This window comes from Saccostrea cucullata, unplaced genomic scaffold (genome assembly GCF_032062105.1).
Source record: "Saccostrea cucullata isolate Sc308-1 unplaced genomic scaffold, CSIRO_AGI_Scuc_v1 ctg27, whole genome shotgun sequence".
Lineage (NCBI taxonomy): Eukaryota > Metazoa > Mollusca > Bivalvia > Ostreida > Ostreidae > Saccostrea > Saccostrea cuccullata.
Window position 1 is genome coordinate 510,562 of NW_026920935.1, and position 16,361 is coordinate 526,922.

The window sequence follows — 16,361 nt, forward strand, 5'->3', positions numbered from 1 at the left end:
GATGTGCAGAGTTTCAAAAAAGTCTTGTTTTTCAATTGAATGGCTTACTTAGCCCGGTTCATTAAAAATGAGGTTTGAGGATACAGTCGTTTCTGATTACACGTACCGGTATTCTACTCAACTTTATCTCGAGTTTAATAACACTCAACATTTTTTCGAACGTGAATAAATTAAAATGTTGGAACACTGATCAAGAAAAAAGAAAATGATTAATAAAAAGGAAAACATAAAAGAAAAAAATATTAGTTATTTTTTAACTGCACTCATCACTTAAAAAAGCTTTTAGCCCTTTTTGATAATTGCATTTTAGATCAAAATTTCACAATTTTTGGTATTGATGCTGATAACCGGTGCATTTATTGAGGATTCCAATGGGGCTTGGTGGTTTTTCAGGAGATGGACAAGAAGCCGCAGATCTAGAGTAAAGTTACTTGTGACCACACAAGCACCAGTCTGCCCTCGTCTTTGTGGCTTCAGTTGTGAACCATCAAACAAATGCGGAAAGTTCTGCTGTTTTTACTGTTACCGAAATTGCAATGGAAAACATCAGGATATTGTAATTTGAAGTTTTGTTTGTTGGTTGTTTTATAAAACATCCTTCTCGAAAATTTTTCTCTCATATAGAGACGCCTATTTGAAGTTTTTAATTTCGAAATTGACTTAAAATGAATTTGTTATTTGTCTGTAAACACTAATATGACAATTTTCTCTCCTTTACAAGAGCCTGCCATGTAAATTTTCCGTGTGGGACAAGAATGGGGACGGTGCTGTTAACAAGACTGAATTTGTGAACGTGACACAAGCGAACAAGAGCGTTGATGTTGATTACGTTTTCAACACGTCAGACAAAAATGGTAATTATATATTTGAATAATTTAATCAACTTTTTCATTGTATATTTTTTTCCGTTTTATCAAAATATGATTTTACTTTAAAATATTTTATTTCTGCAGCTGACAACGTCCTATCAAAGGAAGAGCTACACAACGCACCGATTATTATGGAGAAATGTTAAATGCGAACAACTGCATAAATTGTCAAACAATTCTATTTGAGTTGATCAGAAATAAAATTGCAACTGTTGTGTTTTAGTTATTTTGTCCAAAATCATCCCTTGTCAGCATGTCATCTGCTTTCTACTGTTAGCATTGGGAAAATCGAACTTCTGGAAAATTGTGAGCGCTCTTGAATACTTTTATATTGTTTATCAAATACCTTTGTGGGCATCCATCTATGAAATAAAAAAATATAATATATTTCATGTTGTTGGTGAAAAACTTATTTATCTAACTATTTTCGAAAGGTTCTTCACCGTTTTTGGACAGTGTCCAATAAGAAGATTTAGCACTCTGGAAATTACAAATGAGATAATTATAATGCCCTGTAAAAGAAAATTTGTAATATGTTAGGTGCTGTGTGTAATAAAAAAATTTTTTATTTTAACCTTCCCTACAGGTCGTTGTTGTTTAATTGGACTTTTGAGCAATTTCATACTGAAACATTATTCAAAATTCACCAGCAAAAGCGCTTAATAAACCAGAGAATAAATCAAACATTACAATGTGCCATTGCAAGAAATTGTATTTATATCGAGAAAGACCCTCTTACATTTCTAATGGTCCAAAATAAAAAAACGAAAGAAGAGTAAGCAGCTAAACAGGTATTCTAAAATACTGCCAAAATGTTCTTCCAAAAAGTCGTATATTCATTTTCAAATCAACAACAGCCACCATAGAAACAACGGTCCAGGAGGTGATGTTTTCTTCTTCTTGGCACCTGATCCCACCCAAGGAATATCACCAGGGGTCTGAGTTTTATGCCCTCTTCAGATACTTCTTTTGTTAATAGATTTTTTAGATCGATTACTGTTATCGTAACCTCTTTACATTACATACTTACATATAAATATACTAGTAACTTATCAAGTCTTTTCTGTTCTTAAAAAGAAGATTTTTTGATAAAGATTTTTAAGACTTATAATTTATGCTAAATTTAATTGCCTATCATGACCCCGTTTAAACTCTAAGCTTCATGATTTGAACAAACAAAAATCTTATGTATATACAAAGAAGATTTTTTGATAAAGATTTTTAAGACTTATAATTTATGCTAAATTTAATTGCCTATCAAGCAATTATGGTATTCTGTATGTTTGACAGAGAATTTTTTTTTTTACATATTTTATACCTCTCGAATATTATTCATATCATGAATGAACGTAATTATATTTGTTTTTGTAATAATTGTAGACACTGCAATCAAAGTCATTTAATTTAATTGTAATTAATTCACAGTGAAGTCTTTACTTCAACGTTGTTCGCAAAAGAATATTATTCATATCATGAATGCCATTCAAAGTCATTTAATTTAATTGTAATTAATTCACGAGCCAGTTTCATACATATACCTCTCCATTTGGAATATGTTTGAAACATTTGAAAAATTACAGAAGAACAATAAACAAATATAAAACACGAATTTAGATTTAATCTTTAAAATAAGTAAGAATAAAAAATAACTATTTCATCGTTTTCCCATTTTTAGATCTTTTGACAATTAGAATCTAGTTTGAAGAAAGCGCTTTGCAAATTCTATCAGTATGATTCTTTTAATGACCTCGTTTGCTAATACAGTCTATCGTTTTGAATATATTTTAAATGACATGTTTCATTAGCTATTGTTTAATAACTAGTTTTGACTAGAGGTTACTCTACCTATATGATCAATGCAGATTGCTTGTGGGTGGGACTGGGATGATGCTTAATCCTCTTCAGCATCCGCCCAAACCCTCCACCTTCCCATGTTTCAGGGGATCTCAAATTTATTTTGCCTTGTTTACAATTTGCACTGTTTGCCTTATTTCTATTTCATACTTCCTTGTTTGCAAAATGTTACCTTTACCACGATTAAGATTCAAGTTGTCAAAGTCTATAATTACAACGTGTATGTATAATTATTTAAATCTTCCTTGTATTTCCAAATGTTACTCTCCCCCTAATGATAGATAATACTAAACAAGTATCAAATAAAAGTTTCAAATTCAGACTAATTCTTGGCTTAATATCTTACTCAGGTTTTGACATATGTTATTTTAAAGCAGCTTGCACGAATCAACATCCAACCTGAGATTTCGCAAACGCACGCTTGTGATTTCAAAATTGTGATATTAAGATCAAATTCCTTAACATAAGAAGTGCAGAAAAACCATGTTTCATTGAGTTTCAAAATATAAGATGACTTAGTTCTGTCATTTAGGAAAAAACTAATTTTTGAAACAGATGTTGTCTTCAAAAAGAAATCTTTCACCTTAGACAAAAAATGACCAATAAACAAACACTTTGTTTTATTTTGAATCAATATCAAATAAGTTATTATAAAAGTAAAGGGTTACCTTGGATTCAGTGCCCCTGCAGGAGAAGAAAGAATGAAAAATGTAAGTGACAGTAAGTCGGGTAAAAACGAGTAATGTATTAAATGTATGTCAGGCCACTTTTATGATTTTTTCTTATCAACAGTTTTGTATCAGGGATGTTCTTTTTTTTATTGAAGATCCCATGTTTAAAATTTTATTCGAATTTCCTGCATTGTGTTGGTAAAAATAAATGCCAAAATTTTACAGGTTCGTAGGCATTTGTAAGAAATTTCACGAAAAATTGACCTTATTTTTAAAAACGACCTATAAAAAAGTCGAATGTTGACAGGCATTTTATGTAAATTGTTAGTCCATTATTTTCACACTGAATTATATGCAACTTTTTTGGTTTGCCCTAATATGACAGGAAGTACATTGCAGGTGTGACTGGTCGTCAGGGAACGCTTAATTCTCTTTGGCACCTCATCCCATCTCTGATGTTTTAGAGGTCCGTGGTTGTTTTGATCCAATTTTCTATTTGTTAAATAGACTTTTGATATTGATTTCTGCACGTTATTTTCATATTTCACTCATCATTAATTTTATCAGTACCAATGTTTGTAAATTATTATACACTATGGAAACATTTTAGATTTTCTGTACAAACAATTCGTCTTTTTTATACACATTGAATTAACTTCAGTCATTTTAGGTTATACACCATCCAGAATCTATCGCAGAATACCTTCTAATATTGAAAGTTAGGACATCGTCTTTGCTAAATATTAATTTTGAATAGCTTTGAATTCTAGCTGGTATTTACTTTAAAATAGAATTAAAACGATTAAACGAGGACATGATTTATATGTGTTTAATGACAGAGAATAACAGATCGCTGATTCACAATTGTTTATTATTTTTTTTTATCACCTGTTATTATACAAAAGGTCTTTTTATTTGCTTGGAAGCAGACCCTTCGATCTGTAAAGGGTTTTGAAGAAGGATAACGGACTAAACATGTGCAAGATTCTAGGTGGTCAATATATAATTTTAGAATACACTGTTACTGCTGCTCCTACTGATGCTCGTCAGCATCGTATTCATCGACGAAGGAGATGCCTGGTTCTGGAGAAGGAGGAGGAGGAGGAATCCGCCGCCACGGCCGGTTTGTCAGACACTGTGTGAATTTCAATGCAACAACCGATGCAGACCATACTGTTGTTCCAGGTGTTATCCAAAATGCAGCCGTAAACGCTCTGGTCTGAAAGTAAGTCGGTGCATGTTCTGCTTAAAATTTTCATAATCTCGTATGTAAGAAAGAAAAGAGTCTAATATAATTTATTGAGTTTAAATCATCTTTAGAGATTCTGTTGAATCTCATCATTTTATTCAAATCAGTCCTTTTCTTCTGAGCGTTTTTTATCCATATGTTCCCTACCCTATTTGCTTAATTGTAACAAAGCTACACATTGAATAGTTCCTCTTTGATTTTGATAAATCCTATGCAAAAGGTTGATTATGAAATGGCTTGCTTTATGATTTTAAATTTCAAATTTTCCAATGAATCCAGCTACTACAATTTTACGTTGGTCTTTGCAAGTCATGACATTTAATATATTTTTTCCTACAGCTTTTTTTTTACAACTTCTTAAAGCAAATTTATCTAATTCTCACATTAATCGTTGTTTTCAGGAATTTATCGTACCTTTGCCATGTGAATTTTCTTCATGGGACACAAACGGAGACGGATTTGTTAACAAGACCGAATTTTCTCTAACGGCAAATGCACGTCCGCACAGTACCGATGTTGCCTATGTCTACAGTATTGCAGATGTTAACGGTAATAAACTTTTTTAAAAGTTGAAATAATATTTAAGGAAGAAAAATTCTAATTCTGTTGTAAAAACTTTCTTTCATATTGAAGAACTCAAATAAATTTATGATCATCGAAACCTATCATCATAAGACTTACTCATCATGGTAGGCAATTTTAAATTTCATATTAATTCATACAATACAAAATGACAAACCTGCATCATCTTTTTGCTGAATCTTTTCATTTACAGACGGGCAATATAAAAAAATATAAAAAACATTACTGAAATAAACAGCAAAAAGATGGCACAATAGAAATAGGATTGGTATGCAGAAAATATATGTGAGTTAGTATAATTATGTAATTTTCTGATATTTTCTCCTTCTCTTTGACTGCTCAGATTAATTTATAAGGGAAAATATCGATTTTTTTTTTCTTAAGGCATTCCTAAAAAATCATTTAGATTAAAAAAGTTTTAATAGCTTTTATGTCTTGCTAATTCTTCCTACGCACAGAAATTTAGTATTCGTTATACTTCTTATAACAAAAATACCAGAATATAAATCCAAGTACAAAATACCTCAATGAGGCATCGCACCATCAACTGGCAAGAGATGGAAATATGAAACTTACGTCATTCTAATTTGCAGCAGTTAAAATATTTGAGGCATCTCAAAAAATTGAATTTTTGAGATGGACCCGGGACGTTAAACAACAACACACAAAATATACGATAATTGACCATAAAATAGTGGAATCAATTCTATACGAATGTCTGAGAATTATAGTATTTCTAGTTCAAATCTTATTTCAATTTCAATATTATTCAAATTGTTATTAGTTGATAAACGTGATGACTTTAACTTTTCTATCGTTAACTTCCCTTACTTATGCAGCAATATACCTTCATCACCTGCATACGGAGTTGATATATCTCAGTTGATTTGATACGCAAGAACATTCTCTTTGTATGAACAATTTCTAAAACGAGGTAAATTATTGACAAGCAAGTTGATGAAACAAGAATAACAGAAGTCTCGTTTAAAGTTATCATTTCGTAAGTTCTTTAGTCGATACAGTGACCTTGTCAGCAAATTCAATTTATCATTGAGTCAAATGCTGACTGACGTTTTTCATACTAATTGTTAATTCATTATTTATACACTGAATTGACGACAGATTTTTCCGTTATTTCCCGATCATGACAAAGAGAACACCGGCAGCAGGTGGTGCTCACTCCTCCATGGCACCTGATCCCACCTCTGATGTTTCGGAGGTCCGTGTTTGCTCTGCTCCTATTTTGTATTGTTTTATGGACTTTGATATTGAATACTGTTCGTTATCTCCACATCCTTCTTGATCTAAAAAGAAATCATAATTCTCAAAATAGTTTGAAAATGATATGGATCAAAATTTTCAAACTTATATTTCAAAGGCATGCAAAGATATATTAAAAAAAGTTAGATGTATATTTTTTATGGGATTACCATTTAAATTTAATAAGGGATGAGGGTAAAGATTAAATCAATTTGTGTTCATCATAAATCACAAATTTTGAGTACATGATATAGTTTTTGTTTTGTGACATAGAATAAAATTAATTTTCTTCTTCACTGTTTGATGAGCAAAAACGTGGAGCTCATTTTCTTACTTTCAGTCCCTATCAACCACACATGAATCAAATGGTTGCTCCATTTTTTTTTGGGGGGGGGGGAAATGCAGACAGAAAATTTTGATTTAAATAAAATTTCAAACTAATCCGAAATTGACGTCCATTATTTGTGTTCTATATCAACCAATTCCACTGTACAAACAAATAACACTTTATTGAGAAAAAGATGAAATGGATTGAAAATGAAATTCGAGCTAAAATTTCAATTTAGTGCTTTCTAAGACACCCACACCACATTGCACCCACCCAATCTATTGTCAATCATCAAATGTTTTGATTGTAACCGTTGGAAATGACGTAAGCTGCACATTTCAAATCTTCTCAGTCACTGTGCTGCTGTTTTTTGTTTTTTTTTACACTATACCTCTTTATGTTGCAAAAACTATTAGAAATGTGCATCTCAAAAGTATTTCAAAGAATATTTGTATTTTAATTTTTTTTCTCGAAAAAATCAGAAACGTTGAAATAACATTACAAAAATGTATACAGGTTCTATATTTCATTTCAGGAGACAAAGTCCTCTCAAAGGAAGAATTGCGGAAGGCACCGGTAATTTTCGCATGTTAACAGTAAATGTGTGCAAACAACATCATTAAAAGATTCAAAATTTGAAAATCTTTATTTTTATGTTTAGCTTCAACTTCATATGTGTTTTATGTGTCAATGCAAAAGCGGTTAGTTTCGTTCTTATGTACCAAGACGACTGTGGAACCAAAGGGACTTATAGGTGGTTGAACAACCTCCATGGGACATATGGAGAGGAGTCTATGTTGTTACTTAATGCTTAATAGAACATATTAGCTGGACAATACTTATCCTGTGGTAAATCTCTTTGATGCTCCCTAAATCAAATTTTTTGGTTGCATTCAACTCCTATTTTTCTGGTAGAAATCTTTCTATACAACCATTTGCAACTTTGCAGCGGACAAATTTATTTTGCTATATTGTTTTTCCAATTACATTATAATTCGTAAGCATTCTTATTTACTAAGCTTTTTGCTCTACCAAAGCAATAAAAGTGCCAATAATACTGTGAATTTGTTGAACATTTAGGAAGGATACAGGTACTGTATACATGTATTTCCCTCATGCATTCCAATTTTTTTCTTCGTTTATCGTCGACCTAAATTCCAAAGCATATCTTTCTATCCAGGAAAAACACACAAAAGAAATCACCATCATTCGTTATTATCTCCTTTTATTTTCTAGCAAATCTGATTCAGTCTTTTAGTTAGTTTATCATATATTTTCTTCGACCTTTGATGTTTTGGAGGTCCGTGTTTGCTCTGCTTCTGTTTGTATTGTTTTATGGACTTTTGAGTTTGAATACTGTTCATAGTCTCCGTATATTTCACGGTAAAGTAAGGGATATATCAGTATAATGTTAAAAAAGTGGCTTACATCCCATTTACTTCAGGAAATACATGTATGCAGCATTCTGGTTCTTCTCAAAAGTTGCTTGCCGCTTGAATTCTCACTACTATGTTTAGGTCTCTTCTGCCTGTGTTAACTGCGAATTTTACGCACACAATTCTTTGATGAATTAATGGTCATTGCGCTTATTCTGTTCTTCGATTTGTGACAGTTTCTACGAATATACCCTACTTTAGAGCAATTTTAAAACTTAAAAATCTTCATATTATAGCAAACTTGCATCTTTCATGGGTATGTGACCTTTCTTTGTTGTATCTTTTTCTTGTATGCAACTTTTTGAATGTTTCGGGCTTCAGAAAATGTTCTATTAAGCCTCATTCTTTACAACTCGCTAAAATGTTAACGTCAGCGAAGATGAAACTTCAAGATTATTGCTTGACCAATCATAAGCTGATTAAATTACGAGGTCCATTTTAACTGAGCCCTTTCACGATAACTGTGGTACTATGCATTTGTAGGGCAAATAAGCTAACTAGTAATGGCAATGTTTTGTATAGATTAAAGATTTGTATATGTTATAGTTAAATATAAAATATTTTTAACAATTGCTTTTACGTTATTATAATTATATCATTTTGCCCTATTAAAGAGTAGTACCGCGGTTCTCGTGAAAGGGCTAATTATAAAACTTAAAAGCATTTAAAATAAATAAGACAGTGTAAAGATTGTATATCAAGATCATGAAAGACTCTTTATTTTTCTTGTTTGAATTCTCAACACTTAAAAGGCAGGAATGTTGCCCCGTGGAGTTCTTCTTCTGATAAAAATTAGTTTTCTGAAAAAAAAGAGAAAATTCTTCTTGAAAATCAAAGAAATAAATCTCTTACTTATAGATTCTAAGCAAATTTAAATTGGAGGAAATTGAGAAATAGCATTGGAAATGAGCTGTGAAAATCATTTATTGAAATGCAGAAGTTAAATACACACCTGCATGTCTATCAGAGTTATTTATTTAAGATGTTGTTAATAAATTGTGTCAAGTACTAAAAAAGATGAAGCAATAAACCATACAGCGGGTTTTCTTGGCGGGTGTAAAACTTGGCGTTTTGCTAGCTCAAAAGTATACTAATAATTTTGGCGTAATTTATTTTTGTGGCATACATGGTTTTAACACCTTAAAAAAGAACAATTTGAAGAATATTGATTATATTTGCAATTAAAATTTTAGCGGGCAACTACCAAAATGCTTAAATAAGCCAAAATTACATGTAACACCCCACTAAAATTACCCGCTATACTTTTCCCGCGGTCCCGCCAGTAATAGCGGGAAAATATTGTATTGACGGCACAGTGCATTATAATGGAAGGTTCCATTAGTAGCCAATAACTGTCAAGCGTAAAGAACAGGTTTTCGAAATGTAATTCAGGTGTTCACTTCGAGCCGCCGTGTGGCACGAGTTAGACAAAAATGGACGCCCAAGCAATTCAAAGACAAATCAATGATACTGTACGCACGTCGAATAATGAAATGCTGAGCAGTTTCTCGAAAATTCTCGACAATAGGGTTACAGAGATGCAAAAAACAGGAAATGAGAACCAGAAAACTATTGCCGATAGACAAGAGGCTAGAATTGAACAAGTCGTGTCAGATGGATATAAATTCAAAAAACGTGGCAACGAAGAGCAGCACAAACACAACGTCAAGGTCATATAAAAAATGCAGGAGGCCAGTAAACATTTGGAGGAACGCAATATTGAAGAGGCTCAACGTAAAATAGCAGAAGTTGTGGACATTATAAAACATTGACAAAAATTAATAAAACTTGCAGATTCTTCAGAGGCGGGATGGAAGGCAGTTGACAAGTACGTTAAGAATCCTATAGCATCAGATTCCGACCTTACTCAAAGCCAGTGTCGACACAGACAACACCCAGCGAATCTACATGGAAGCCTGGGCATTGCTATCGCTGTAACAAGAGAGGTCATTGGAGAAAGGACTGCAAAGAAAAATTAGATGACAATAGATAAGTGCTTTTGTTTATCAAGATAATCATTTGATTAAGCAGAGAAACGGCAGAGAGTATCATGACAATACAATTCAGAAGAATCATGCGTGGTAAATATAATGAAGCGCATTGAAGTGGTAAAAATTTCCGTTTGGATGAAACGTTCTGAGTCATGTTTTGAACGTCAATTACAACATAATGACACGCCCATATTTTTAGAAACGAGAGAGGAATATTCGTCGTAATGTTTTAGGACACCCCATTCTTCGCGACAAGCAATATGAGTTACACTGAAATGGAGCTTTAAAAACATTAGAAGAGAGAGGTAGAGACTCTCCGCTTCTATAAAACACAAATTGCAACGAATGTGTACATATTTTGGAACTTATCATGTCTATTGAAGTTACCACAACACATGTTTCGGTCGAACACGTGTTTACTCGGTATTTATTTAGACCGTCAATTTCATTGGCTATTATATTTATGGAAAACCTGTTCTACAGGTATTCGAATAAACAAATTGACCGTTTTATCCATTTCTAAAGAAATGGGCGTGTCATACAATGAAGCGCATTGAAGTGGTAAAAATTTCTGTTTGGATGGAACGTTTCGAGCTATCTTTAGACACGCCAATCTCTTTAGAAAGGAAAAATCGGTCAATTGATTCAATCGAAAACCTGTGTAACAGTTATTTCATAAATATAATAGCCAATGAAATTGAAGGTCTACATAAACACCGAGTAAGCACGTGTTCTATTGATACATGTGCTGTGCTAACTCCAATAAACATGATAAAATCATAATTATGTACAAATTCGTTTCAATGAGTGTTTTACATCAGCAGGAACTCATAACATAGCTCTTTCTTATTTAAAAATCTTCATTTCAATGTAATTCATGTTGCTTGTCGCGGAAAGTGTAGTGTCCTAAAACATTACGACGAATATTCCTTTCTCGTTTCTAGAGAAATGGGCGTGTCGTTATGTTATAATTGACGTTCAAAACATGACTCAGATCGTTTCGTCCAAATGGAAAATTTTACCACTTCAATGCGCTTCATTGTAAGATGACAATAAATGTTCTAAAGATAGCTCAAAACGTTCCATTCGAACGGGAAATTTTACCACTTCAATGCGCTTCGTTGTATTTCACCTGTAGGCTATTTATGGGAAAATATAGGTCAGTGGCGTTTGATTGGTGCAAACAGGTATATTTTGGACGTTATTGAGAATGGTCATAAAATGCCATTGTTTACCACACCAGAACCCATAGAACTTAAGAACAATAGATCTGCGTTAGAAAACGGTGAGTTTGTAGAAAAAGAAATTGAAAAACTGCTCAATAAATGTTGTAAATCCATTGTCGGTTTGTCATGACCTTGACTTAAGGTCATTTTGGCTAGTCCAAGATCACTGGCTGAAAAAATGTGAGTTTGTAGAAAAAGAAATTGAAAAACTGCTCAATAAAGGTTGTAAATCCATTGTCGGTTTGTCATGACCTTGACTTAAGGTCATTTTAGCTAGTCCAAGATCACTGGCTGAAAAAATGTAAAGTCTTCTCCATGCTAAATATTTGTAATGGAGAATTACTTGAAGAAATGCCAGTAATGTTCAGACAAACAAAACCCGGTTTGCTGTCAGATTGACAGCTTTCCACCTGGTTTCCTTTGTATTAATGCTATTTATGTGATAGATTTCTTTTTTTTTTGATGGTGGTGGTGGTGGGGGGGGGGGGTGGTGGGGGGAAGGGGGGCGCTGAGCAAATTCAGCCGAATCCACACTTCATCACACCTAAACATTCTTAGACTACATAACTGCCTGTTGAAGGAAACAACAATATGCATTTATTGACGAGTTCGAGGGCAACATGCGTTTTGTCGCCACCAAGAATCAAACTTTGTGCCTGAGGCCATTAGGCCGAAGGCAGACACTTTGGTTCGTAGGTCGACAAAACGCATTTTGCCCGAGAACATAGTCAAAAAATGTTTTGTTATACCTTTCATTTTATTTTTTTGGTCGTACATGTTTTTTGTACCGTCTTCCGTGATATTACCTCAGGTCCGTCACTGTTGAAAACGAACGAATGAAAATGAGATTAAGCTCTACTCATTCTGTTACATAAGCGGTCCAACATCTCATCGACCGGTCTAACATCTCACTCAGCGGTCAAACATCGATTTTTTTTATGCCCGCTCAGCAAAAACATTAGAAATTTTAAGCTTTTTTTCGAATAGATTTGTATAGGAACAAATTTTTAAATATATAACAAAATTAATTATTTTATTTTTTTGTCAGGGAAATTCTAAGTTATATATCAGGAAACTCAGATTATAAAGTTGCAGAAAACTTGGATTGTGAATGTTTATGTGTACATGAGCATTGTATATAGGCTATGACTCTTTGTTTCTATTGATTGAACGAATACACCAAATACGTTACTTCTGGAAAGCAGGCAAAATATGTTTATCTACCCTCTTCGAAACATAAAAAATGCAACATATGTTTAAAAAACCTGTAAATCTGTAATAAATATAAATACAAATGGTACTCACACTTTAGAGCATTAACCAGACAGAAGGATAAATTGTAAATAATCTGAATGGCTTTTATTTGTTGCTCGAACATATTTTTGAGCAGAAAAAATTAGAGTATATTCATTGAAAGTTCATGGAACAGAAAGGTAATTATAAACTCATTTTTTTTCTGTTTTAAATAAAGTTATTTTTTAATAATACTAAATTCTTAGTATTCTACATTGTTATGGTGATTGTTACCTGCTAAAGGCATGGCAATTTGATAATAAGTACATGGTTTTACACGATATACTCATTTGTCAGAATTTATTTTGTTTGCCTATGAGAATGAACTCTACTTTGACTTCAAAAAGTCTTTTTAAACTTGAATTTTTAGAATGAAGATATCATTTCTACTCCTGGTGCTTGTGATCACGTGGTGCCTGCTTGGGGACTCGTCTGGTGCCCGCAGGTGGCGGCGCCGATGGCGCGTCAGGATCAGGGTCAGAAGAATCCTTACATCCATTTGTAAACTGACGTGCAAAGTAAAGTGTGTAACGGCTTGTACGCTATGCATTTCAGTTTGTGGAAGATCCTGCACAGGTTGTGTGGCGGAAAGAGAAGTAATGTAGGTAAAAACAATGCTTAATCAAAAACATTGTCATTTTGTTTTACAATACTATATTTTATACTTATCTTTAACTCTTGACTTAGGAATTCTTTTTTCTTCCTTGTGACTTTACCGTTTGGGACAAAAATAGCGATGATCATGCATGTGAACTTCGAGGAATTTTCTACTCTTGCTAGTCAGGTAGTTGCTGCGAAAGAACTGGCCCTGGCTTTCCAAGCTACAGATACAGATAGTAAGCAAAGATTTTATGCATTATTATTTGGACAATGTACTATTTTGCAGCAATCAAACTTTAAGACAAAATCAACTTTAATTGTAACCATTTTAAATATTGATTACAGGTAGCCAGCAACTTTCGAAGGCTGAACTCCACAAGGCATCCTTTCTGTTCAACAAATGTTCATAATTCGGAGAACAAATAAAAGTATTGACAATAGTTGACTAATCCCGTTTTAACTTTATTTTGAATTTCGTATAAATTTCTTATAAATTTCTTATAAAAAGTTTATGTCCAATTTGCCTTGAAAGATTTCATTATTATTCGTGTTTGAATCGATATTTTACGATGGCCGATATCAGCCTGTACATCTTCCGACTGCTTTTAAAATTTGTACATCTAAAGTGTATATTGACATGTACAATTTGCAATGACAGTGCACACTTCGTGCTCTTAACTTTTGTCTGTACATGTACAAAATGACAAAAAGGCAAATGTCAAAAAATGGACGCTTGAAGCACATATTCTTTTGATTAAAATTCCTGATCATCGAAAACCATATGTATGCATAAGATTGTACAACGGTGTGAAATGATACTAGTTGAAAATATTCTGGATCTTTTATTTTACAAGAAAACTCTAAACACTGAGTACTAAAGAGTTTTAATTCCATGGTAGTTTAACACAGTTGGAATGTTGTTTTTAAGTATAGTCATGAAAATGTGATTATAAATAAACGTATACTAAGTATTTCTAAAACAAATGACTTTTCTATGAAATGCGAAAGTTGAAATATACGTATCAATGAAAAAAGGATTTTAAAACTCTTTAGTAAATGAAATTCGAAGTAAATGTTGATTTTATGAACTTCAAAGGTCATAATCTTACATAATCATATCTCTTACTAATGGAAACAAGATGCAAAGAAATGTTTGTGGAAATCAATCTTAATTTAGAGTTAAATCCGCCTGTGGCGTCACTCTTTTGTTACAGTGCTCCATTATTTTTCAGGAATGGAAAGTTGCAAATTACAATGAAAGTTTTACAGAATTTATTATGTTCTTATTCTCTTTCCCGTGCCTTTACCGACGAAAGAACCTTAGAAAATTTTATTATTAAGTTTATTTTCACATATAAAGAAAAATGAATGTGCCACTGCTAAGAACCAAACCTGAAAACATCACTTTCATAGTCGGGTACTCATCCCACTGTGCTATCGAAGCGGTTGAATGAAACTTGATTTGAAAAAACTTCAATAAACTTTTTTTTCGCCTTTTTCTCTCTATATATATTATTAAATACTACTAAGATATAGTATATATTTACAATGTACCTTAAATTTAACTATTATCGATTATAATTATATATAAACAAACAATAAGTACAAGCATTGAAACAGGCGGATTTTACGCGGATTAATGTACGAGTAGCTCTATTGTCTTGCACTACTTTATTCATTTTCAGTGATTTTCGCCGACCAGGAATTTTAATCAAAAGAATATGTGCTTCAAGCGTCCACTTTTTGACATTTGCCTTTTTGCCATTTTGTACATGTACAGACAAAAGTTAAGAGCACGAAGTGTTCACTGTCATTGCAAAATGTACCTGTCAATGTACACTTTAGATGTACAAATTTTAAAAGCAGTCGGAATATATACAGGCTGATATCGGCCATCGTAATATTTGTACTCTCTACATCAGTTTTCCATGTCAGATAATTGACATTAACAAACAAATACCATGACATATATAAAGATAACAAATAGAATTCAAGTTCAAAAGTCCATTGAACGTCACTAAATAGGAGCGGAACAAAATGGACCTCCAAAACATCAGATGTTAGACTAGGTCCCATGGAGGAGTGAGCATATCTCCTGCCGACCGCTCACACTCGCCGTGTTCTCCTTGTCATTATCGGAAGAAACGGAAAATCCGTCAACAATTCAGTGCGTTTATAATAGCCTATCAATTATGAAAAAACCGTCAGCCAGCATTTGACTTATTGATAAATTGTCTTTGCTTATAAGGACATTATATCGAGCATAGAACTTACAAAATCATGGTAATTTTGATTGTGATTGTTGATATCTATGTTTCAGCAACTTGTTCGTCAATAATTTACCTCGCATGAAAAATTGTTCATACGTAGAGCAAGGTCTGGCGTATCAAATCAACTGAGAGATATAAGCCACATACGCCGGTGATGAAGGTATCTTGTTGCATAAGTAATTAAGGAAAGTTGACGATTGAAAAGTTAAAGTCATCACGTTTAGTTGTTAATTTACCATTAACAACTTTTTCAAGTAAAATTTTAAATATAACGAAAAGGATGTTCAGACTCTGGTATCTTTTATTTCAAGCTCATCGGGATATATCGCATCGACATAAGAATGGAAATTATCATTTTTAATTGACAATACGTCGTCGATATATTCCAATGTCGAGTTGAATAGCAGTAAATAACAAAAATTCTATGAAGGTCTCATTTGACTTCACCCAATAGTATAAGTGGATTTGCAAAGCAGAGATGGGTACCCCAAAACGCAACAAACGGACGGACGTCCAAAGGAACATCCCGACCATTATATACCCTCAGACGTTTCAAGTGGGGGTATAAGGATAAAGCAATACTGTCTAGCAGATTCTATATAATATTGGCCTAGGATACCTATAGTAGTAACTGGAAGTGATTTTAAAACATCAACATTTTACAAATAATTGTATATTTGAAATATTAATCTGATTAATTAGGTCATGGGGATTGCAACAAGCTATATGGAA

At 32.9% G+C, this 16,361-nt stretch overlaps 2 protein-coding genes and 1 pseudogene across 2 annotated transcripts; all 3 read left to right on the plus strand.

Annotated features, from left to right (window-relative positions):
- Positions 1-287: 287 nt before the first annotated feature.
- LOC134258685 (uncharacterized) lies at positions 288-1,083 on the plus strand. The gene is made up of 3 exons (XM_062741229.1): positions 288-556; positions 722-854; positions 954-1,083. Exons 1-3 carry the CDS (start codon positions 338-340, stop codon positions 1,013-1,015), a joined length of 414 nt encoding a protein of 137 aa, XP_062597213.1. The 5' UTR covers positions 288-337; the 3' UTR covers positions 1,016-1,083.
- Positions 1,084-3,414: 2,331 nt separating this feature from the next.
- Positions 3,415-7,455, plus strand: LOC134258686 (EF-hand calcium-binding domain-containing protein 1-like). The gene is made up of 4 exons (XM_062741230.1): positions 3,415-3,433; positions 4,407-4,619; positions 5,045-5,192; positions 7,349-7,455. The coding sequence occupies exons 1-4, from the start codon at positions 3,425-3,427 to the stop codon at positions 7,405-7,407; spliced, it is 429 nt and encodes a 142-aa protein (XP_062597214.1). The 5' UTR covers positions 3,415-3,424; the 3' UTR covers positions 7,408-7,455.
- A 2,227-nt stretch (positions 7,456-9,682) lies between these two features.
- LOC134258687 (uncharacterized) lies at positions 9,683-10,242 on the plus strand (annotated as a pseudogene).
- Positions 10,243-16,361: the final 6,119 nt, after the last annotated feature.

Coding starts and splice junctions, on each gene's coding strand:
- LOC134258685 (XM_062741229.1), top strand. CDS start 338: ATGCTGATAACCGGTGCATTTATTGAGGATTCCAATGGGGCTTGGTGG. Junction 557..721: donor ATGGAAAACATCAGGATATT/GTAATTTGAAGT, acceptor CTCCTTTACAAG/AGCCTGCCATGTAAATTTTC. Junction 855..953: donor CAACACGTCAGACAAAAATG/GTAATTATATAT, acceptor TTATTTCTGCAG/CTGACAACGTCCTATCAAAG.
- LOC134258686 (XM_062741230.1), top strand. Junction 4,620..5,044: donor GTAAACGCTCTGGTCTGAAA/GTAAGTCGGTGC, acceptor CGTTGTTTTCAG/GAATTTATCGTACCTTTGCC. Junction 5,193..7,348: donor CAGTATTGCAGATGTTAACG/GTAATAAACTTT, acceptor ATTTCATTTCAG/GAGACAAAGTCCTCTCAAAG.